At 35.1% G+C, this 26,544-nt stretch overlaps 2 gene segments (V, D, J or C); both read right to left on the reverse strand.

Moving 5' to 3' along the window:
* Positions 1 to 17,880: 17,880 nt before the first annotated feature.
* On the reverse strand, positions 17,881 to 18,347 carry LOC137004528 (immunoglobulin heavy variable 3-74-like). The segment is given in 2 exon segments: positions 17,881 to 18,212; positions 18,305 to 18,347. Coding segments are annotated over 2 exon segments (375 nt in total).
* A 3,861-nt stretch (positions 18,348 to 22,208) lies between these two features.
* On the reverse strand, positions 22,209 to 22,728 carry LOC137004538 (immunoglobulin heavy variable 1-46-like). The segment is given in 2 exon segments: positions 22,209 to 22,540; positions 22,623 to 22,728. Coding segments are annotated over 2 exon segments (387 nt in total).
* Positions 22,729 to 26,544: the final 3,816 nt, after the last annotated feature.

The following is a 26,544-nucleotide window of genomic DNA, read 5'->3' on the forward strand; positions in this document are numbered from 1 at the left end:
CCCAATCAGCGGCAACCTGTATATAAACCACGCGGTATTAAAGAGACAGCTCGCACACTGGGTATTAATGTAACATAAAAATACTTTACTTATATATTTTGCTGTTGTATTGTGAAGTTACACTTTAATAAACTTTTCTATACTCCTCTGATTATATAATGGTAAATATTACAATATCAAAGCACAACAACAGTGATCAGCAATAATGATAAGCCTATTAAACAATAAAATAATATAGATCATAACAGTCTTGGAGGTAAGAAGTGGATTATCCTTCACCTGAAATGTTTGTCTTTTCATCCTGAAATGCAAGGCAAGTGCTGTATCAAAATAATTAGAAGATTCCACAAATCCCTTCACTCGATTGGGATGTTCTCTTTTATTCTGGACGGCAAGGACAGTGGCTGTAACATCGAGGGTACTTTGCAATATTAAACATGTATTTATCGACTTAATCAGGCTCTGAAAATTCTTCAAAAAGAACACAAAGATTGGCCTTCTCAGTTGCCATAGTTGCAACGCTTGCGTCATCACAACAGGGTGTTCAACGCGCCACCGTTTCCGTTTAAAAAACGTTTTGCAACGTTTTGTCGGGGCTGAACGCAGCCCTGTTCACTTACAGTTGTGGCAGGAGTCACGTCATCTTATTGGTTGGTTGGAGTGTCGTTGGTAAACCAATTGAGTGATAATAGCTGCACTATTTAAGGGTAGGTATGTTTTCTGACTTGGGGTGCTTCTCTCTTTCTCTCCCTGGCATTTCCGTTTCCGTTCCATTTTCCATTCAGGTATGTAGAGTTTTTGTTGGTGGTGTAGTGATGCGCATTGCGAGGCTAATCTGCGCTATTTATAGTTTAATTTAGAGCGGAGCTGGTGGCATTTGGCACTGCGGCAAGTTGTGGCAGAGTTCACTTGCAGGTATGATTTGATACAACTTAAATGGTCGCAAGTTAAGTATTATTTATTGCGAGTTGCTTTTAGTAATAGCAGCAAGGGCAGGTGCGTGTGTGTGCGTGAAGGCTGATCGCTGGACTGAGCTGCGGCACCGGTAGTGAGTAACCATACAGCTGTGCGTCCAGTATTCAACCTCAATTGGAAAGGGGAACATTGAGTCCAGTTCTCGGCTAGTGATTTCATGTGACGCAGCTGCTGTTTTGCTTACGGATATATTTTGGTTTCGATCGTGTCATTGACTGTCATCTGGACTGTATATTGCTTTGCTGCCTTGCACGTCGCTGGGGCTGTTTAAAGCGAGCTTCGGATGTGCGTCTGCAAGGCTGCCTATCAGTTAAGCTTTTGGATTTAATTTCTTGTGTAATTTGATTCTTGATTTTATTTTCTTTTTTTTCTTTTTTTTTTTTTTTTTTTTGATGCCTTGCTCCAGTGCCATTCTGATGTTGGCTATTCGTTTATAGGCCTATGTGGTCTCTGGAGGCCTGAGCATTAGAACTGTTGCAGTAATTTTATTTTGTGTTTGGTTTATTTTTCATTTTAATTGTTATTTGTCTTAGTAGTTGGTGGTTTTTCTTTAATGCTCTTTTCTTTCTCTCCAGGGCCAGTTAAGTTGTCTGTGTGGAACTGGGGAGGCTAGCTGCTCCATTCTGTGGTGTTTCAGTGTGCTGTGTGCTGATACAATTTCTCTTTGGTTGGTGTGTGTGGTGTTTGCCTGGCGTGAATTGTGGTGGGTTTTGGATGACCTCTTGAGTTGCAGCCGGCCTGCCTGGTTCCCACAAATCCTGGCCCTGGATATTTCTGTTAATGTGTGTGTTTGCGAGAGTTTTAATTAATGTGATTTTATAATCTTTATTTTGTATTGTTACTCACGTCTCCCTTAATTCCTTGCCTTCAGTTGGTGAAACTTACCTGTGTGTTTTGAATTGGGAGTTATTTCCTTGGCCTCCCACCAGGGTGGCATAGTCGGAAAAAATCTAAACCGTGACTAACCTCTTTCTCCATTCGGTATTGTCACACAGTCATTCATTATTGAGCTGATGTCACACAGATTCTCAAAACAGCAGGTCAGATCTCTCGAACACAAAATCACCAGTCTGATCATAGTCAGAGGATGCAGGGGGAACTAATGCCTTTGGCTGCAACCGCTTGCTCACAACAAAGTCACATTCATACAACCTGCTAAGTCATTGATAGACAGAAATCAAAAGGTCTCAGATGAAGTGTCTGCTGCTCCTTTTATTTATGAGCCTTCAGTTTGACTTATTCTGCACATTAATGTGCTGTAAAACCAGATTCAACTTAATCAACTGAAATAACAATTTCAGAAACACAGTATAAATCAAATATAACATTTTATTTGCCAGGAACTGTAAGAATGCATCATGCTAATTCCATAAACAAGAAGCCAATAATGATAAATGACATCAATTGCCCAGGTGAAAAGGAAATGGAGCACAGCGTTAGTTCAATCAGGCCACGTAGGCGTAGTGCTGCGAACCGCTGATGCTGTCAAATCGCTCCAATCCCTACCATTCTCCTATTAGACATGGGACATATACATATTTACTGCTTGGTAAGTATGCTCAAACTGCTCGCAACCCTCCCTCCCTCCCTCCCCATTATAAGCATGAGCATATTACTGTGCACCTTCTGGTTGTCGTCTTTTGTTTCAGATCACTAAGGCTTTCAAGTCCTGGCTGGCATGGACCTCTCTGCTGAGAGACACTCATCCTCATAACCAAGCTACAGTATAGACATCCCACTGCCACATCTACACAATTACCAGTGTTTGCTTTTAAAGACATTACGAAGTGTCTTAATTGTCTATGTATTTCCAAGCTGATGGTTCCGGGGGTTAATGTTAAAGCTTTTGTATGTTCAATTAATTTTAGAGCATGAACCCCCATAAGGAACCATACCACCAAAGATAAATTGTTTTAATAAACTCAAGTAATTTGCCAAAGTGATCTTCTCTGAAATATATTTAAATTGTGCTTTTTTGGACACACTTAAAGGTGGGGTATCCATTTTTTCAACTACACTGTTTGGAAAGTTAGTTGGGCTGATACCAACAAACCAATCAGCATTACGGTGTGTATGACGGTCATGGAGACAGAATGAGCAAGAGGGAGATTTGGAAATGAAAAGAAAAAAAAAATGCAGAAAGAGAGATGAAGAGACACAATACAAAAGAGCTCAAAAGAATATCACTGGAATGAAGGTTTATGATTGTACTTTTATATTTTTTTAAATACCTGCATGTAATTAGATCTGTAATTTAATTTCTATTATTACATTTATAATTACACTGTTGACCCATCCCTTAAACTTTACCCCTACCCTACAACTACCCATACAACCAAAGCTTTTCCTAACCTTACCCGTATCCCACTTCAATAGCAGAAAAAGAGTTTTGCAACTCAATACGAACATTGTACATTGTACTTATGTTTTGATGTAAGTACATAGTAGTTAAGGCCACCTAATATAAAGTGGGACCAAGACGACTATAAATTTGTTTTTATAAGTTGGTCATTTATAAACTTGATAGTCTTTAAAGTTTGTTAACATGCAAGGTATACAACACTCTTGTATAAACTTAAAATAAATAAAAATAAATAAATAAAAGCCTCGTGTTATTCATTGCTGCACACGAATGCGGTAAGCTTTGTGTTTTACATCATCTGACGCGTGCACATGTTTACAACACAGCAAACTCTGCAACAAAAGCCAGCAAACTTGGGTTTGATTTGGGTATATGCTAAATCCTACCTATTGTGCAATAACTAAAATAATGTTTATGTATCATATTTTCTGGCCAGTTTACTTTAGTTTTTTTTTTTTTTTTTTTTTTTTTTTTTTATAATACACCATACTTTAACCCAAACTGAATAATTAACCCTTTGATGCACAAGCTATGAAAACCCCTTCTAATGCGCAACATGGGTCAAAAATGACCCATTCATTTCCTATGTAATTTCAATCATGGTTGAGTGTTTCTTTGCTGAATCTTTGAAATAAATGTATTTTATCATTCATTTATTCCAGGTATTCTTTAAATATCATGTTTTTGATTGTCAAAAATCATTACGTTCATTTTTTCTTTCTAACTTTATAAACAAACACAGTTTTTGTATGTCTACATCAATTTTACACACATGGGTCAAAAATGACCCATATTAGAAACCTTTGCAAATTTTCGCAAGTAGGAACATATTTACTGCAGACAACTATTCATCCGCCACACATTTCACGTCTCAACATGGCTGTTTTTGTATATTTGATGGATGGAAGTCATATTATATTTCATAGGCTATATATTATATTTCATAATCTTTATTTTTTTTTCTCATAAACCAATGCTACTGGTCACCTTTTACATCTATCAGTGTTCCTAAAAAGTAACAGTTTTGAACAAGGTTTCTGTCCAACAGTGAAAATATATAATAAGTGTATTTGAATTTGAATATTTGAATATTCTTGTGCTTTTGATTTTCTTTATCTAGAGTGTTAGCGGATGGTCCTCAACAGAACTGAGGTGGATGATGATATTGCTGTAAAAAAAGCTGAAAGTTTACTTTGCGAACAGTCGAACACAATTTAAATGTGTATGTGCAGGTTGCACATACACAGTTACAGAAATCTGGTGGAAATTATAAAAAGTTACAAAAATCTGTATGCTGACCCTCACGTACGCATAAAAAGTGAAGTATACTTTGGCCTTTAGAATGGTAATGACACAAAAAAAAATTCATTCAAAAAGAAAGGAAAAATTTAAATAAGGATTTGTTTAATGAGTAATACCTGGAATAATGAATGATGAAATTAATTTATTGTCAGGGGCGGACTTTACCATCAGGCAAAGGTCGGCAATTGCCTTGGGCCCCGAGCTAACTAGGGGCCACCAAAATGCCCCATTAACTTGCATAAAGATTTTTTTTTTTTTTTTTTACTTCGTGCAAAATATATATTTCTAAAACTCCATTTGCGAAAAATGGCATCAAATCATTAGTGTCACAGACAGGAGCCCCCACCCCCACCCCCCCACCCCCCCTCACTACATTGGACTATTCCATTATTTCACTTACTGCGCATCTGCGAAAGTGAAAAGGCTGTAATGCGCCAAAAAACTGACGAAGAAGTGATTGACAGTGATAGACAGAGTGTACAGAGAGAGTATTGACAGTAAAAATGAAGCGAAGCTACCCAAGCGGTGCTGAAAAAAGGAAGAAACAGGAGGAAAGCAAAAAGTTTTTAGCAAAATTGCCGAAGTTAACAAACTTTTTTGTGATGCCCGGCCCCGCTGACAATGACAACAACGCTAACACCATCACGACTGTCAGCATTGCTGCTAGCGTGGAGGAGCTACCCGTTGCCGCCGGCGCCGACAGTGCTAGCCCAGGCTGCTCAAGCGATATTGCTGCTAACATTACATGCACGGCAATTTTACAGGATGAGGAGGATCCTTCAACTGCAGCTGCTGGTAACAAAACTTCCGCGTTCACTTTCAGTGACAGTGATAATAATGATGACTAACGTTACGTCTATGACGAAAAAGACGACAATTCCATTTCCAATGAACAACTAATGAGTACTAGCAGTCATTCTGACCAATGTGTTACACTTAAACTTGAAGATGACCCAGCACTCTGGCCAAAACATCTCACTGACAAAGAGCGCTGCTCAATAGTGCAGAGAGGCCCAGTTCAGAGCAAGGATAGAATTTATCCTAAAAATCAAGAGGGCAGAAGATTTACAAACAGCAATTATTACCTGCAAATGAAGAATGGAGAAAAAATAAAGAGGTCCTGGCTCGTGTACAGTGAAAAAATGACTGTGTTTTGTGCTTTTGTTGCCGCTTGTTTGGTAACCGAGAGAAGGCCACTCAGCTAAGAGCAGATGGGTTTAATTACTGGAAAAATCTTTCTGCACACTTGTAAAATGTAAAAAAAATTAAACATTTTAAAAGGTAAGTTATTTTTACTAAAATGATGATTTAAATATAATTCATAATTGATCACTTATTGTCTTGTGTTTCTTCTCACTTTAGTAACACAAGACAGAAGTCCAAAAACAACATGTAGATCATCCATATAGAAGATACTATCAGAACAACCAAGGTAAATGACAACCAATGACAGCTCTTCCCTGTGTAAATAGACAATACATATTACTGTACAGAGAAAATTTTATGTAAATACAATTTTACAGAGGATACATCTGTTAAACAGAATGTTGTTCTGTGTTTTTTATTTTTCTTCTTTTTTTCTTACAGATACAACTCCAGATGTCTATACATCATTGCTGTGTGAAGACTGCTGAAGAGAAGTAACAAGTAGGGCTTTTTTTTTTTTTTTTTTTTTAAATAAGGATTGACAAAAGGAGGGAAACAAGAGATGTAGAGGGCCCCATGTCTGTGTTTGCCTTGGGCCCCAAAATGTCTAAATCCGCCCCTGTTTATTGTAATATATCGATATAGAAAATAATTCATTCGGGTCACTTTAGACCCATGTTGTATATGTCCAAAACTGTTACTTTTCAGGAACACTGACAGATTTAAAGGGTGACCAATTGCATTGATTTATGACCAAAAAAAAAAAAAAATATGAAATATATAGCCTAATATATTAAATATAATAAGACTTGCATCCATCAAATATACAAAAGTAGCCTAAGATGTGAAATGTGTGGCAGACGAACAGTTGTCTGCAGTAAATATGTTCCTACTTGCAAAAATGTGCAAATCTTAAAGATTTCTATATGGGTCATTTTTGACCCATGTGTGTAAAATTGATGTAGAAACTGTGTTTGTTTATAAAGTAAGAAAGAAAAAATGAACATAATGATTTTTGACAATCAAAAACAAGATATTTAAGGAATACCTGGAATAAATGAATGATAAAATACATTTTTTTTTATAGATTTAGCAAAGAAACACTCAACCATGATTGAAATTACATAGGAAATGAATACGGGTCATTTTTGACCCATGTTGCGCATTAGAAGGGTAGTGATACAAAAATGATTTTTATTCAAAAAGTAAGAAAAAAAAATTAAAATGAGGATTTGTGATGATCAAAAAGAAGTTAATTGAGGAATACCTGGAATACTGAATGATGAAATTAATTTCTTGCAAAGATATATAAAATAAAAACTCAGCCGGGTCATTTTTGACCCATGTTATGCATCAAAGGGTTTTAAAAACAATTTTAAATGAGTAAATCTTCTATAAATATTTTTTAATATTAATTATCTTTCCTGACATACTCCAATTCTTGTTAAAACACAGACATGCTTATTCTGTGCATTTTGAGCACTTTTTGTGTGAAATAATATTTATTTTGTCCATTAAAGGTGTACTTTCACTTTAATTGAGCGTTAGCAGCACAGCAAAAATAGACCCAGCACCGAAACGATCGCGGCTCTATATATATGAAAATCTATGGTCACTCCTTTTAAATGGTCATGAGTAAGTTGAGTTGATTCCATATACAAACTAGGAGGTATTAGAAAAGTTATGGGAAAAATATGATCGTGATGGTCCTATGACCATGAGTATAATACTTCATAATCATGATAACGAGAGCAATATGATTCATAGTCCAATGGCTGGTCTTTTCTCAGTTATTGTCAAGCTGCTTCAACAGATGGAGTCACTGTGTCTGTCGAGCACAGTAATAAACAGCAGTGTCCTCTTCTCTCAGACTCTTGGCTTCAAGATACTGTGTACTTTGAGACACGTCCTCACTCAGTGTGAAGTGATTTTCCATTGTATCTGCGTAATCAACACTACCAGAGTTAACTCTCCCAATCCACTCCAGAGCTTTCCCTGGCTTCTGCCTGATCCAGTGCATGTAGTAGCTCGTCATTGTAAAACCAGATATTTTACAGGAGATCTTCACTGTTTCTCCAGGTCTCTTTATCACAGCAGGAGACTGATCTAATCTGATTTCATCACCACTGATACCTGTGGAAAAAAAGACATAAATCAATGAAGAGCTTGTATTAATTAAAGTTCTGTTTGACAGAAAAAAATGTCAAAATTACCTTGAGATACAATCACCATACAGATGAAATGCCAAATATTCATGTTCATGTTATGAAAGGAGGAACCTGATGCAACAGTCAAAACCGATGTATGGAGATAAACAGATTGGAACTTTTTTTTAAAGGGAACTAGGAGAAGTAGGTTTGCATAGACTGCCCTCTAAAGATACATTTACATTTTCTGTGCCCTTATTAACCTCTGTAACCATGTCTGTCTCTTTGACTTTCAGGCTATTGTTTTCTACTTCTCATTTTCTTGCTCAGATGGACTAGTTACCAATTAAGTTTATATATTTTTAGGTAATCCAAATTTTTATTCAAATCCAGATCCTGCAAAATATACACATGTGCAGATACACCTGTATTTTACTGTTGTCTCTGGAGATGGTGAATCATCCTTCAACAGTTTTAGAGTAATATTTGTCACTGCCACTTAAAGCAGAAACATATGAGATCCACTCGAGCCCTTTCCCTTCAGCCTGTAGTATTCATAGTATTCATCACACAGACTGTATTAATATTCAGGCATGAAAACGGGTCAGGGGTGAAAAAGGTGAGAAGGATATTACCCCTAGGGTGGTCTGGGGGCATGCTCCCCCAGAAGAAAAAATTAAATATTCCATATTTTAAAGCATCAATCTGATTCATTTTGAAATGCTTTTTTTTTTTGCCAACCTGGGCAGAGCTGGAGAAACACAACTTCAGCCTTGAGTCAAAAATTATTATGGCCTCCTTACTAAGTATTATAAAGGGGGAATCGAGCGGGAATCTTTATTGGTGTCGATTTTCAGTCTCTTTTTAATGATAGGCTTTACGCATCTGTCAATCATCCCCTATTTGGGGGAAGAACCTAGCCCTATGATTGGTCGAACTCTTCTTCTTTTGCTGTTGCTTGATTTGAGGACTGCGCGTGTACAGAGGCGTCACCAGGTTTTTGCGTAGTTTAGAGTGACAATCTCGCGCTCCCTTCTGGCACGTGCACCTGTTCGCAGTTCACTGAATATGAATGTTTATGTGCGGAGCACATGATAGTCGGACCTACTAATGTAGTTTTCACCTTGTGGAAAAGCTAAAAGACGTTTATATATTTTGTATTATGTTTCATACTGTTTATTTTTGTAACTGTTTATGAATTTTGTAAGAGTATACGTTACTGTATTCATGTTTTATTCGCTGATGGTGAAAAGAATGAGAAATGTTGAGAGATTTTTTATTTTTTTTGTGTATGGTTATAAGTTAATATATTTGCAACAGAAAGGACATTATATATATTATTGTGACCAACCTGTTTGTGAATATGAGTTATGTGTGCTTAAGATGAAAATTATACGAGTAAACGCCATCACTGAGAAAACATCACTCATCATCTCTTGTGATTATTCTCCGTTTATTCTCAGGCGTAACATCTTATCCATGAAATTTCTGCATTACCAACTTAAATCTCAGAGAAAGAGTACAGGTCAGTTTGTCAGACTAAAAAAAATAAAATGTAATGTAATATAAGTTTTCCTGTAAAGTAGAAATTTATCATAAATAAATATTGATTTCTCTTTCTTATGTAAATCTCATTTGTTTAAAAGACTTCCGGAAAACACGCGGATCTCAACCGACTGTTACGTAACAGTCGGGGTGTACGCCCCCAATATTTGCATAATGCCAGCCCATGTTTGACGCATTAGACAAGGAAAGGCAGAATTAACGTCTGGATCTGTGCACAGACTAGGTAAGCAAGCAAGAACAATAGTGAAAAATGGCAGATGGAGCGATAATAACTGACATGATCCATGATATCATGATATTTTTAGTGATATTTGTGAATTGTCTATCTAAATGTTTCGTTAGCATGTTGCTAATGTACTGTTAAATGAGGTTGAAGTTACCATCGTTTCTTACTGTATTCACGGAGACAAGAGCCGTCGCTATTTTCATTTTTAAACACTTGCAGTCTGTATAATTCATAAACACAACTTCATTCTTTATAAGTCAAGTCACCTTTATTTATATAGTGCTTTTTACAATGCAGATTGTGTCAAAGCGCTATAAATCTCTCCAACAGTGTAGCATTAGCCGTTAGCCACGGAGCACAGCCTCAAACTCATTCAGAATCAAATGTAAACATTAAAATAAATACTCACATGATTCAATGTATGCATACAGCATGCATGATGAACATCTTGTAAAGATCCATTTGAGGGTTATATTAGCTGTGTGAACTTTGTAAATGTGCTGTAATATAATCGAGAGCTCGTGTGGCAGGAAGCACGCGAATTAAAGGGGCGGCGCGCTGAAAAAATCAGTGCATAGTTAATGATGCCCCAAAATAGGCAGTTAAAAAAATTAATTTAAAAAAATCTATGGAGTATTTTGAGCTGAAACTTCACAGACACATTCAGGTGACACCTTAGACTTATATTACATCTTGTGAAAAAACATTCTTGGGCACCTTTAATAAAACACATTTATTAAGGACTAGGACTATTAAGGACTTACTTTAGGACTATAGCTGCAAACTCTTCAGTTGAATTCAATAAATTCATTTATTTCTACATTTCAGTCAGGACCACTTAAGTCAAAAATTACAAGAGACAAAATTTATTCAATTTTTTATTGGCATATTTTGCTAAGTTACAATTTGGCGGTATGGCTCTGTTCTAAATTCCCCGTCCTTTCATGAGCTCCATGAAAGCCAAGACCGGGAACAGCAGCAGCTTCTGGGGACAACCTCCCATTTTTTAACTGGGAGAGCAGCAGAAAATCCCCCTATTGGGAACAGAGCATGCATCAATGACAACAGAATGACACTGATTAAGTAATACACAAGTTTAAGGAGGAGCTGGGGAGGAGGTGGGTTGCAAGCAGCGTGCAGTGGAAGCAGCCAAGCAGGCAGAGAGACGGAAGCTGCGTTTAAGTAATTTAATTTTAAAGTTGGAATTTGAGAATCAGCTGATAGCGGAGCTTGACTATGAGGCCTGCCTGAACTAACGCTGATGCTTAATTTATTTAATGGACAATTATCCCGTTCATGGCCACCTTTATACACATTGATTTTTGAAGCTGTGTATGAGGAAATGTTGCAGGAAATGTAACCATTAAACAATGAATATTTTGAATCTTGAAGATGTTTGCAGTACAGTTGCTTCAGTGATTTCATGCATGAATAGTTTTTGTTCAGCCCTGCAGTCTTTTGTGTAACTGTGACTCTCTTGCACAGTAATAAACAGCTGTGTCTTCAGTCTTCAGGCTTTTCACCTCTAAATACAGCATGTTTTTGCTGGTGTCTTTTGTGATTGAGAACTGGCCTTGTAGAGACTGAGCATAATATGTAGTTGTGCCAGTATCTATACTCCCAATCCACTCCAGTCCTCTCCCTGGTTTCTGACGGATCCAGGCCATCCACGAGCTGCTCATTGAGATTCCAGACACACTGCAGGACAGAGTTACTGATTCTCCTGGTCTTTTCACCACAGAATCTGAGGAGGTCAAAGACTGACCACTAACAGCTGAAAAACAGAGAAAATTAACGTTAGTTTAGTTAGAACAGTGCACCTTTAACTGAGAAGAATTTGAGAGTTTCTCACATGAAATAATCAACAGCAGAACTCCATACAGTAGCATTTCCATTATCACCCCAAAACTGTAAAATTATATTAATAATATTCAGTTGCACTGCAGCTGCAGGACACAAACACTGACTGAGAATTTGGTTTTATAGCAAGTACTTTTAGAGTTTGTTACACTGACCCTCCCTAAATCATGTCATTTGCATACAGAGACAAAACTGTGGTAAAACTGAACTGAGAAAATAGATTCAAATATTCTTGACTGAATTCTGATTGATTTGATACAATATTTTTATTTAATTTTCTTTGAATCTGATTCATTTTTAGGAAGCTTGCTGACATACGGGTCAAAGATGAGACGTCACCATTTTGGTGTCCACATCTAATTAAATTTACAAAAGTCATTTTATGTACATAAAAAATATATTTTATATTTCAAATAACTTTTGAGAAAATAAAATGTCAACATATGGGGGAAATAATGTTCCAAAGTGTAAATTTGTCATTCAGCTGTATGTCCAGACTTTGATTTTACCATTACATCTTTAAATAAATATATAAAATACCAATTTAAAAATATATGTCTGTGTTCTCTGCATTTTCAAATAAGTGTTGTCTGTCACATATTAAAATGACTGTCTTATTGTTTTTTTTTTTTTTTAAGTATTTAAATAACCAGGGGATTTAGTTTGTCACAGGTCATTCAGTGTAACAGGATCAAGAAGCCATTCTGAAATCAAATAAAAAACAGATCGTCATTCAACAGTCTGTGACATCATTAAGACCATGTGGTGCTGCAGAAAAGTGAGTTTATTCCTCTTAAATATTTGATAATTCCACCTTTTCATGGTGTGGGAGCCTAAGGTACAAAAACACATTCAAAACTCATTCAGTGAAACGGCAAAAGACACTTATATTGTTAGATTTAAAAAAATAAATAAATAAATAAATAAAAGGTTTTGTGAATAACTGTGATTAACTTTACTGGTCAAGCTCACTGTTTGATATGGGTGGCCAGTTGATGGCCTGCAATATAATCTGAAGTAGAAGTTTCGTCATTCACGGTAATGTTTTCGTCATTCAGTGTAACACAAAGTCTCTGTTGCAACACAGTATCATCCATTACACTAAATGACAGTATCACTGTATAAATATAACAATTTTAGCATCTTATTTTACAGATAAATGAGGAATGTTTAGCACTGACAAAATTACGTAAAACTGAATAAATATTAATATTTTAGAGCATTTTTGTATTGTTTCGTTCATCAGCTGGAAAAAAATGCTCAGATTCTAACAATATTGTTTCTCTGTGCCGTTATCGTTAGTTGTGGTGTATCATTATAGTTATCATACTTGGTTTGAACAGGCCTTTAGCAAAGAAAAGAGAAAGATATTGCGGTTGTTAGAATAATATCTTATCAATATTTCTGAACAGAGAGTTCCCCTTCACTACGGTATGTCACCAGTTCAACAGAGACCTGATTATTCACCCAAAATACTCATCCTGATAACATCATTATGTTGGCACACAAAGTATTCATAAACATAGCTGCATGCTGCAATTTTTGGGGCGAAACCAAATGACAAGCTAAGCATGGCAGGAGCATCAGAATAGTTGAATAAAATGCTTTTTATTTCTCAACGTCTGATTCTGCTGCGATTTAATATTAAATTATTAAAAATTAAAGGAATATTATTAAAACTAATTTAATGATACAGACTTAATACTAAAAAACATTGCAATTATGGGAACAATATTATCTCATGTTAAATTTTATTTTAAATGATTTTCACTTCCTTACAAAAACTTTGTTGACAAATGTGTACAACTTAGTGGTTTAAAGGATAGTGGCAAAGTATAATGATTTAAAATTTACAATTAAGTATTTGATTGCTGCACTGTGAAGCTTAAATATAGTCTTTTAATATGTCATCACATCATTATTGTTTAAAAATGCCTAACATGATTTTTTTGATGTATAAATATTGTTGCTTTGACCCATACATTTATCATATGTCTATAATAAAACATTTCAAATTGCATTAAATCTTCAAATCAAACCAACACCAGACAGAACAATCTACTCTTTTATTTTTCAGCAATGTTTTATATTTAATTTAATTATTACTAATTCTGGCCAAAGTGACTAAATCAGGCTGTTATATTGGTGTGGGTGTAGTAAAAGTTTTTTTATTATGGGTGTTTTAAGCTTAGCTGTTCATAGGTCTGTTAGGGCCTTTTTTCCCATTCAAAGAAAGTCAATGCATACAATGTTGTTTTGGTTAATCACATCTGCTGTTCCAGAAACTAGGATAGCATCACAATTATTTAGAAATAAAATGAATGAAAGCAATTTATTGAATGAGTTATCTTGAACTCTAAAGTCTAATTGTTAACAGAAGGCAAAAAATTACAAATTTTAATTGCAATCAAGATTGAACTCACTTACATTGATATACCATATGTGAATTTTAGATGAAAACTATAATGTATAATTTCTATGTGGATCTTAGATGAAAACTAATATTTCAATCTATATCTATGGAATAAAAATAAATAAATTATGTCAATGTAGAGCAGTCTATCGAATGGTAAAAGCATTCAATTTTGCTTTAAAATAGCAAAATGTCAAAATTATTATGTAACATGGTGTAGCCTATATAAACTTCAAGACAAGGAAGAATCCTTGAAAGTAGACTTCAATCACAATAACCAGGAGAACAGGAGAAAACCACATTAACACAAACAAGAACCGACAGAGACTGATGGAGAACTGAACTGAACACTGTAAACTGAACAAAGGAGGACATGACAAATGAAAAAAACAAGAGTCCAAAATAAACAGACATGTGACAAAAATTACTACATTAATGAACTGTTTATTGAATTACTAAGTTATTGGACGTTTGATTATTGTTGAGCTGAATTTGTGTTTATATACAGTTGAATTGGAGATTGAATTTGAAGAGTAAACATGAAGAGTATTTGGTAGAAATGTGAAGAGGTGTTACTGATATGATGCTGCAGAAGAGTTTCTATATTGTGCAATGCTCTACCATTTGAGCCACACGAAACCCGAAATATGACACAGATAAATGGGTACAATGCATTAAATTGAAAGTGTTCTGTTGTCGAGAGGGGCGCAACTTTAGTAAAAAAAGTTGCGCCATTAAACACTTTCCCATTAGATCTATGCAAATCCCATAGGTGACTTATTTTGATCTCAAAAAGGTGAGTTGTCACTGAAAGGTAAGGAGTTTGCATCTATGATTCATACACACAGAAATGTAAAATATTGACATATTTATAGCACTAAAACATAAAAATACTTGCGTATTAACAGCAATAAAACGTAAATCATTTACGTATCCAAGTGTGAATTGCCATGTATTAATATTAAAATCATGACATTAATGTTTTAAATATGTTGTATTCAATTGTCATATCAAAACGTTTTAGTCGCATTTATTAAATGTAGTTTCAGCACCTTTCTAAACGCACAAAATATGTGCGTTTTGTGTCTTTGAAAGTTACATATTAATACCTACATATAAACAATGAGACTAGACATATTATACGCTGCAGCTACATTGGAGAAGCGGTTTGGAAAATGGATGTATGAATGATTCCGCATGTCTGTGATCACATGAAGAAACAGATGAAACTGAGACAAACTAAATCCAGGAGAACTGTGACCGTGTCTCTAAGATGCTTGAAGAAACCATGCTGGAACTAAGACAAAATGTCTACATAATTAAAACAGCATTGGTTTTAAATATTCATATTTAGAAAGTTTCTTGCAGATTTAAACTTACATGAAACCAGTGCAAATAGAATAATATAACATAGTAACTACTATTAACTAACAAGAAACTCTGATTAATGAATTAGTAATAGTGCTCAGTTGAAGGTGGTATTTCACTATTAGCTAATCAGTAACTACTGTTTTTTATCATACCTCCCAAAGAACTATGCATAGTTATAACATAGTTCATGAACTACTATAAATTGGTTCATAATTCAAATGTATGATGCATAATGTATAATTAATTCTGAAGTGAAGATCATGGTAACCCACTAGTAATGACTGAAGTATTACCAAATCCTTCAGAAGGAATTGCTACTTATTTGGATCATTCTAAAGTGAGAAACATGATATAAAGAAACAGAAATAAAGAATCATTTTAATAGCAGCATGTTTTTTTTTTTTTTTTTTAATTTTTTTATTGTATTTAAATGTATTTACATTCAAACATTTAAGATCTTATCACTTATATCACTTTATATCATCTTCCCCTTTATCAGCTCAACCATGTCCACCTCATGATGAGTTTTTGAACAGCTGTCTGTATTAGTGTTTCCACAGTGTCTCTCTTGCACAGTAATACACTGCAGTGTCTTCAGTCTTCAGCTGATTCATGTGCAGATAGAAATTAGAGCTGTCCTTAGATGCTGTGAACCTGCCCTGCACTGACTGAGCTGAGCTCTTAGCAGAATCTGAATAATAATAAATAATCCATTCAAGTCCTTTTCCAGGAGCCTGACGGATCCAATACATGTTAGTGCTTCTAAGAGTGAATCCACTGCAGGCACAGGTCAGTTTGTGGGAACCACCTGGAGTCACAACTACTGACTGTTCAGACTGTGTGAGCACAACCTGAGAGTCAATACCTGTGGATAAACATGAAATGTACAAATAATCAGGATCATGTATTTACAGTAAGAAAATTTTTATTTTGTCCTAATATACTTACCAGACACTGCAGCCAGCAACAGCAAGAGATATGAAGTGAACATGATTTATGTCAAGGCTGAACTGGTGATGAGTCCTCCACTCAACAGTGTAGTTGTTTAAATATGGAACGGACATCAGATCATTTGCATTAAAATCCTGAATTAGCAAAACTAGATCTTGAGGCCATTGAGGTTCATTTAAAGGACAATAGTTCCACATCTTAATACGGATATAATATTGTCCTTCTGCGACACAAATAAATGTGAGTATTTTTCAAAGTACAACCTCCTCTGAGTTCCATTAAAAACAGATGTGACGTTGTGTTGATGTGAAAGTGAATAAAGAACTGTAGCAAAGTTGTAGAGCTTCAGTGTGCTGTAGTTGAATGCATACAGGTAAACACAGATCAGCCCTTTTCCACCACTGGGTCATTGTTCTCACATTTAGTGGCACAAATAGTGGATCAGACTCCTGATTCTGTTGCTTTTATATGAAAATAAATATGATGAACCAGACACTTGTATAGCCTACTGACTCAGACTCAGTCAGTGACAGCAACAGACTGAAAAATGAACAGTTCAGCATTAACATTTACAACTGTAAGGCAAGGCGAGGCAAGGCAAGTTTATTTAAATAGCACATTTCATACACAATGGTAATTCATAGTGATTTACATGAAAAGGAAATAAATACATAAGAATAAAAATGGAATGAAGTGGAAACAAATATATGAACCCTAACTGCCTGAATCACTAAGTTTGGGGTTTCTCTATCTGATGTGGAAGAGACAGAGTCAAGTCAGGTTCACGGTGTCATTGAATCTGACCTTATCCAGTATTTTACACTCCCTGTAGGGGTATCTCTAGACCGATACGCCACTATCGTGTCCCTGTATTGGAGTGTGTTCGATGCGCTGCCTGCCGTTAGCGGCTTCTTATCAAAACCATATGATTATAAATATCATAAAACTAGGATAATTAATGTACCTCCCTGGCCTCCTGCCAATTACACGGTACTCTTCACTCAAGTCTGAGTGAAGCTCTGCCGCTCTCCTTTCCCTATTTCTTTCAATCAGTCAGCCCTAACAAAATAAAACGACTTAATAAAATGGAATTTATAGGAAATAATAAAAAACAGGATGCATAAAGGATTGAATGCATTAAAAGCAGTTAAAAATTAAAAAGAATTAAAAGAGTACATATAAAATAAAGTGCCTTCAGTTTTGTGTCTGTAGATGAATAGTGTGTGGGGCTTTTAAAAGAGACAAGAAGTTGTGCATGAATTCAACATTTTGTTCTCAAAGCATATATCCTTACATTTTTGTGAAAAGAAAACATATGAGAGATTTCCAGATTGTTTTATTTAGTTTACACCAGTTACTAAAACAAGAAAAACAAGATCACTTTGTCTGCATGAATTTAATATGCTTCTAATGTTTGTTGTTCATTAAGAAAGACCTCCATTAAGAAGTATGTTACGGATTTAAAACAATATTTTAATAAAGTAAAAATCATTGAAGTAGTTTGTTGAATTTTAGGGAAAATTGCTCTTGGACCATCAGAGATCACATGAATAGTTTTTGTTCAGCCCTGCAGTATTTTGTGTAACTGTGAGTCTCTTGCACAGTAATAAACAGCTGTGTCTTCAGTCTTCAGGCTTTTCACCTCTAAATACAGCATGTTTTTGCTGGTGTCTTTGGTGATGGAGAACTGGCCCTGTAGAGACTGAGCAAAAATAGTGCCAGTGCCAGTGTCAATACGGCCGATCCACTCCAGTCCTCTCCCTGGTTTCTGACGGATCCAGTGCATATAGTAGCTGCTCATTGAGAATCCAGACACACTGCAGGACAGAGTCACTGATTCTCCTGGTCTTTTCACCACAGAATCTGAGGAGGTCAAAGACTGACCACTAACACCTGAAATATAGAGAAAAAATAATGTCAGATGGATTACAGTAATAGAACAGTGAGATCACAGTAATAATTCAGAACAAATGGAAGTTTCTTACGTAAAATAATCATCAGCAGAACAACATACTGTAGCATTTCCATTGTCTCAACTGCCAGTAAACAACAAGTTACACAGAAAAAAAGTGTACACAGCAGCTGATTTAGATGGTTAGTCATTGGACGGTTTATAAAACAATCCTCTGGGAGTGAGGGTGATCCGCCCTCCAGAATAGTTTGCATATTAAGATATTTTTTTGAGGTTTTAGAGTAGTCAGAGCCATACGTGGACAGAGCTTCGAAATACAGCGTAACAGCACTGAGGGTGATAAAAAATACAACATAAAAAAATTGTTTAGAACTGTAAAATTATGTTGTGCCCTTTAATCATAAATTGTTGTTATATTACAAGAAACAAAGTTGAAATACAGATCAACAGATAACAACCACTTTGCAGAGTGCTTATGTGTTCACGCTTGAGCTTGAAGTAAGAGTATTTTTTTTTAAATCACACATATGAAATATCTTCATATTAGATATTAACAATTTAACTGAGTTGTCTTGAGCAAACAATATCAAATGATGTTGCTGATTTTTTTAGGGTTTATGATTTCCCAGCATGCTTAATGGCATTTTGCTTTGGTGACTTTATTCATTTTTATAGCTGTTTTTGACTGCAGTGTCTTCGAATTTCAGACTGCACATCTGAAGATACAACTGCTTCTTGCTATTATCTCTTGAGGTCTTAAATTTGTGCAGAATGGGAGAAGAGGAGGTATTTTTTTGTGGGCTGTGAGAAAATAATTACATGCCACCGGTTCAAATATAAAGAGAAAGACGGACCCTCTGTACTACTGCACATAGATCACTGGAATATTCTAATAATATTTTGGGACTGTAAAGTCCTGTTTCATTTTTATACTTGCATTACTTGAAATATACTTCATCAACATGCTCCTTCATCATCTCATCAGATTATGCATTATATTTGGATGTTCTTCTAGTTTGCATATTTTTAAGAAGATGTTTCCTATTGTAACAAAACTTACAAAATATAGGAAAGTGGCCAATGAAGCTGAAGATAATCTACAAAGAGAGCAACTCTTTAATTCCCAGGGATGTAAATGTTCTTGTCATGTCTGTCAGCACTTCTGTTTTTGTTCAGCCCTGCAGTCTTTTGTGTAACTGTGACTCTTTTGCACAGTAATAAACAGATGTGTCTTCAGTCTTCAGGCTCTTTATCTCCAAGTACACCATGTTTTTGCTGGTGTCTTTTGTGATGGAGAACTGGCCTTGTAGAGACTGAGCAAAAATAGTTCCAGTGCCACCGTCAATACGGCCGATCCACTCCAGTCCTCTCCCTGGTTTCTGACGGATCCAGTGCAGCCAGCTAAGGGAGAGTCCAGAAACCACACAAGATAGTGTGACTGATTCTCCTGGTTTCTTTACTTCAGAGCCAGAAGAGGTCAGTGATTGACCATGTGCATCTGGAACTAAGACAAAATGTTCACAGAATTAAAACAGCATTGGTTTTAAATATTCATATTTAGAAAGTTGCTTAATGAGATCGGTAAGCAGATTTAAACTTACATGAAACCAGTACAAATAGAATAATATAACTCAGATTCATCTTCCTCTAAGACCAATGCAGTTCCATGCAAAAACTGTGTTTCTGGTGTGTGAAGAAGCTTTTAAAACTGAAGCATTTATTGAACAGAGAACAGACGATGTTTCAGACTTCATTTGATTAAGGGAGGGTCTTAAAAACTAAACAAAATCTGCTGCACTGCCCTCACTGTTAATCAGTGATGACCCTGTTTTACAGATGAAGATGGGAAAAACTTTATGTGTGTATATATATATATATATATATATATATATATACCCTTTCTTTTTTTTATTTTTCTGATCCATATGTGGTTATGATTGGTTTGGAGTAACAAAGAACAATAAGATGGGTATATAAGACAGCCACACTGGGTGAAGGTGTTCTTCTCTAGAACTCTGTATCTGCATTGAACAACCTTCTTGCAAGAATAAAATCAATGAAGACATTTTCTGAGTGTTTGTTTCATTACATTCCCACCACTAAAGGAATAAAGAATTTTTCTACGACAATACATAAAAGACATTTTGGTAACACTATTTTCAGGATATACTGTTTTTAACCACTTGTAGCACCAACATGGCTGATACCCTCCATGTTTTGTCCTGAGGTCGATGGCTTTTAAACCTTGTGCTACTATTATATTATATTTTTGCAATGAGCGTCTTTAACAGTTAATAAACCTCACAGGATGAAGCTGCCTGTATCAACAGTACAAACAAATGTACAAAACATGATTACTCACGAGGTTGAGATGAAACATTGAACACCACATGAAATGCAGACATGAAGTCTGTTATGTCGTAAGAGGGAGGGGAAGTTTAATTTGCATGTTGAATATGGCATGAAATGTGTAAAAAGTAAAAAGTGTAAAAAATGTAAGACTCAGTCTCAATGATTTAGTGACTAGAAATAATAGCTTAAATTGTAGTAGATTTATTTTTTATTCTGTCACTATAGTTTATTTTCATATGACATGAGAGTTTTCAACCTTTTCTCTTCGCTGAGTTTGGGATTTATGCCAGTATTTTTGGAAAGGTTTGAATTTTTTTTTTTTTTTTTTTTTTTTTTTTTTTTTAACCTTGCATACCTTTTAAACTTATATTAGATTTTAGCACTTATAGCTGCCAACTGAGATACCAGACACACTGCAGGAGAGAATAACGGATTCTCCAGGGTTTTTCACTACAGAATTCAAGACTGACCAATAACAGCTGAAATACATGGAAAATTAATGTGATAATAATGAAACATAATTGATGAAATAGAACAATGAGATGACTGTTTATAATTCAGAAGAATTAAAAGTTTCTCTATGGAGCAACATTTCCATTAAGAAGCTATTTAGCTGCACAGCATCTGAACACAAGTACTGACTCAATTCAATGTATAGCACAGTCCCTTGGGTATTTGAATTACATATAAATTATCCTCCCTACAAAATTATTTGGTTTGTTAACATTACAAAATAACCATTTTGTCTGATTATAGTAATGTATTATTGTAAATGTTAGAACATAGACTAATTTGTAACGTTTCTGGTTATTGTTCTGGGAATCATAAAAGCAACAGCGGTATCATTCAGCACCATGGGCAGATGAGCAAGTGAAGTACAGATGATGGTTTGGGTCAGTGGCGTGCAGTGGGGTTCTGAAATGAAAAGACAAAGTCTTCACTGTTTTTGATTTTAATGTTATTTATTTTAATGTAAATTGCAGTTACACTTAATGTTGAAACATTTTTCAGGTAAAGAAACATTACTTACAATATCATGGAAAAAAAATGTGTTTATAATTCTCTTTATTAAAAGAAAGTATATTTCTCATCAAGTTAGTGTATTTAAGCATTGTAGTATACTTACCAAAATAACTAAAAGAATGCAGTAATAAATTTCATATGTCATGACTGGTGTTCAGCTATTTCTTTTTAGTAGTCAACTTATTGTCAGATCAGCAGTCATCAAAGCTCAGTAAACACTGCAGGTGTCATGATGGCCACAATGGTTATTTTTGAGCATCGCAACAGCAATTAAAGCAAGAGTACTATATATTACAGTAAGCTGGATGAAAGAAAAATAATTAAAGTTAGAAACAAATAAATACAAATCTGAGTGAAGATCAAAAATTGCAATATCTATCACCAGTAAACTCTGTCCTTTCAATGGTCATGCAAATGGTGAGTGGATTTCAGATACAAACAAGAAAGTATCTGAATTTAAGAACCAGAAAGAATTAAAATCATGATGATCTTATTATAACAATGACTACTAATATTTAAAAATAATAATGACTAAATAATTACTAGTCATAACCTAATAACTTCTTTCTGTGGTTATTGTAGGGCCTCTTCAACAGATGGAGTCACTGTGTCTGTCGAGCACAGTAATAAACAGCAGTGTCCTCTTCTCTCAGACTCTTGGCTTCAAGATACTGTGTACTTTGAGACACGTCCTCACTCATGGTGAAGTGATTTTTCACAGAGTCTGCGTAGATAAGATAATCAGAGCTAGAACTTTCACCAGTGTTTACTCTCCCAATCCACTCCAGAGCTTTCCCTGGCTTCTGCCTGATCCAGTGCATGTAGGAGCTTGTCATCGTAAAACCAGATATTTTACAGGAGATCTTCACTGTTTCTCCAGGTCTCTTTATCACAGCAGGAGACTGATCTAATCGGATTTCATCACCACTGATACCTGTGGAATAAAAGACATAAATCATATTAACAGTGAGCTTCTATAGTGCTGTTTTCTAGAATAACACAAATGTCAAATTTACCTTGCTGAGAAACAATCACCACAAATATGAAATACCAGATGCTCATTGACACCATTGTTAAAACGTTTGCTAAATATAAATTCTGTTTCTATTCCTTCACTGCACAGTGAACAGTGATCTGGATTTGTGTGTTATATAGAGGTAAATCATCACATTTGCATAGTCTGCTTTCTCAGGCCTTGTACATGATTATTATTAATGAGAGGAGGAGGAGTTACTAAGTGCAGAATTGTTTATTGTGACTCCAATTTAGCTGTTTTCTTCATGGAATTTAAATAATGTCAGTATGCTAATTGTTTAGCATAATTTATAATTACTGTTCTGTCTTCAGAAACGGGTCCTGTTTAATTTAAGTAAGTGACTCCCTCTTGTGGAGCTCTGCTGCTATAGTAGACTATATTATATCATATATTAGCATTGTGATACATTTCTACAATACACTTTTATACACATTTTTTTTTTTGTATTCATATAAATTACATTAATATGTAAATTATATTAATTGTTTAACCAAAAAAATAACAACAAATATTATTTGTGTTCACAAAATAATAATCTAAGATGATAAAATGTTCAGGCCACTTTACTTTATCTTTGTGTTGATGTCTGATCCTTATGTAATCTGGATTACGTAACCAGATTACAAAAAAATAATACTTGTAATAAGATTCTATTACATTCTATTACATATTACAAGTCTACTGCTTATATATGTTCAGAAGGTCTTCCAGGTTTGTGGAATTGCACAGACAGTCCTGCCACTAGTCATGTGAATATCACTGAAAACTGAGACCCACACAGCATTTTATCACTAGATTTACAGAAATCATTTCACTTTTAAAAAGTGTTTTGTCAACATTGCAGCATTACTGATGAACACATTATAAGGATAGTTAACCCAAAAATGAAAAAAAACAAAAACAAAACATGATTTGCTCTTAAAATTACAATACTTAAAAATTATCATTTTAGACTTATAATCCATAACCGGTGATTTGTTTTGCTCTATCCTCTGCACCTCCGCGTCCATCATTAAGTTGTACTTCAGGTCAAAGGAAACTCTTCTGCCGCATTCTGCATATGGTCATCTGCTGGAAGCTAGTTATTTGAAGTTTTCAATATGGATATTTTTCTTACATCGATTCGCTTCAGAAGGCCTTTATTAACCCCCTGGAGTCATATGGATTACTGTTTTTATGGATGGATGCATTATTTTTGGCTTACAAACATTGTCAACCTTAGAGGATTAAGGATATATATATATATATATATATATATATATATATATATATATATATGTATATATATATATATATATGTATATATTTTTTAAATATATTTCTGATTGACACCTAGGGGCTTGATGGTGAGTAAATCATGGGATGACAAATTAAGATATTTTTAGTGAAATCCATTTCTTTCTTTTTTTTATCCCTACAATACACAGTACACAATACAGCACAACAACGCTCACTATACAGAGGATCGCTTTCAGAAAACCATGGTTACAGTCGCAACTCGAAACTATTTTTTAGCCTAAAATCTCATAAATGAGTATAAATGTTCTTGTTGGCATTAGTTAAGACATACATGAATCAATGGAATTATTTTTCTACCGTATTGTTTTGAACTAACACAATTATACTAAAATTGCTCCGATAATATTTGTGATTTGTAAGAAAAGTAATTAATGTACAAAAATGTAAATTGTTACACTGTAAAGCTTTGGTGGATTAAATAAGACAAATGTCTGTTTGTTGCATTCAGATTTTGTGCAGTACTGTAGTTGTATTTGTCACTGTGGTTTTCTTGCACAATAATATACAGCAGTGTCTTCATTCTTCATATTATTCATCTGCAGATACATCTGTTTCTTGCTGTTGTCTCTGGAGATGGTGAACCGTCCCTGAACAGACTGAGAGTAGGATATAGTACTGCTAGATGAGATGTATGCCAGCCACTCCAGACCTCCTCCTGCTTGCCTGTCTGATCCAAGACAAGTATGGGTCACTGCTAAATCCAGAGGCTGTACAGGTAAGTCTGTGAGATCCTCCAGGTTTAATGACCGCTGACTCAGACTCAGACAGTGTCTGACACCAACAGACTGAAAAATGAACAGTTCAACATTAACATTTACAACAGTACACATGAATAAGTCTGATTGTCAACAGGTTTTCAAAAGCCCTTCTTACATTCTGTGAGAGCAAACATGAAGATAAAACCCAGTTTAGACACAATATCCATTGCCATGTTATAAAAAGAGGAACCTGATGCAGGAAAGTCAAGTTTTGTGTCTGTAGATGAATAGAGTGGGGGCTTTTAAAAGAGACAAGAAGTAGGTTTGCATAGACTGCCCTCTAAAGGTACATTTACATTTTCTGTGTCCTTATTAAAGGTGGGGTATCCATTTTTTCACACTGTTTGGAAGTTAGTCGGGCTGATATCAACAACAAACATCTATCCAATTAGCATTAGGGGTGTATGACGGTTGAGGAGAGAGAACAAGCAAGCTCAAAAGAATGTCACTGGAATGAAGGTTTATGACTGGGCAAGCGCTTTAGGACCCGCATTAATATTAGAAAAGCTTTCTAGCGCTGGAGAGAGCTAAGTGGGAAGGCCTGAAATCAGGCTGCTTTGAACCTGCTTTTCATTAGTTTGTTCATCAACTGCACTTTATTTTTCGTGAAGCATTTTGTTGCACGTCAGTTGTGATATACAGACATCCACTCTCGCATTGTGTGTGTAACAGTGGCCAGATAGTGAGACTTTTGCAGTTAAACTACAGCACACTGACGACTGTTAGAGAATGAGGTGTTTGACATCATTGTCAGTGCACTCACATCGCATGCCACCAATGATCAGACTGGGGTTCAAGATCTACTCGGAGCAGGGTGGTTAGCATTGGAATGTGATTTTGGAGGTGGAGCAATGAAGAGAGGGGTGGGTTTGTTTAGGTTTATTTAGTGTTTAACAACGTAGTTGAATAAATGGATTCCCCACACTCAAAAAAAAAAAAAAAAAAAAAAAGATTCTTGATGCTGTTCACTTTATTTAAACAATTTATTTTGATTCAACACCATTGTATCAGGTTTCTGGTTTAAATGTGATTGATTCATGTTAAATGGACTTGAAACGATTACTCTTTGACTTAACTTGATTTTTTTTCATATTAAAATAACATGTTTCAATCAGAATCATGAAAACTTTACACATTTCAGAAAAACGTACAATAATAAAGGAAAAAATAGATTTTTTTATTTAATCATAATTAAGTGTATTTGGTGTGAACACTGATCTTAGAGTGAATAGAGTGATGAGTGAATACATGAGTTTTACACATGTTTTAAAGTTGACATTTATTAAGGAGGGATGGATTGTTGTTGTTTTTTTCAGTTACCTATGTGAATTATTTTTGAATCACTTGTGGCACAAACAGTTTCTCTAAAGCACATAAGTTTATGTACAGCTCAGCAGCCTCTTGTGTTACTGTGTTTTTCGGGCACAGTAATAAACAGCAGTGTCCTCAGCCTGTAGATTTGTCATGTGCAGATACACCTGCATTTTACTGTTGTCTCTGGAGATGGTGAATCGTCCTTCAACAGTTTTAGAGTAATATTTGCCACTGCCACTTGGAGCAGAAATATGTGAAATCCACTCGAGCCCTTTCCCTTCAGCCTGTCTGATCCATGATATATCTGCATTATCAACTTCAATCCCAGAGAAAGTACAGGTCAGTTTATGTTCGTTCCCAGGTTTAAGGACGACTGACTCAGACTCAGTCAGTGTCTGACTTTTGCACACTGTTAAAATAAAAGATATATATAAATAAATAGACATGACTTGACAGCAAAGAGATCAAAATTAATAAAAAAATCAAAAACAATATATATATATATATATATATATATATATATATATATAT

The sequence above is a fragment of the Chanodichthys erythropterus genome, chromosome 3, assembly GCF_024489055.1.
Source record: "Chanodichthys erythropterus isolate Z2021 chromosome 3, ASM2448905v1, whole genome shotgun sequence".
In the NCBI taxonomy this organism is placed as follows: domain Eukaryota; kingdom Metazoa; phylum Chordata; class Actinopteri; order Cypriniformes; family Xenocyprididae; genus Chanodichthys; species Chanodichthys erythropterus.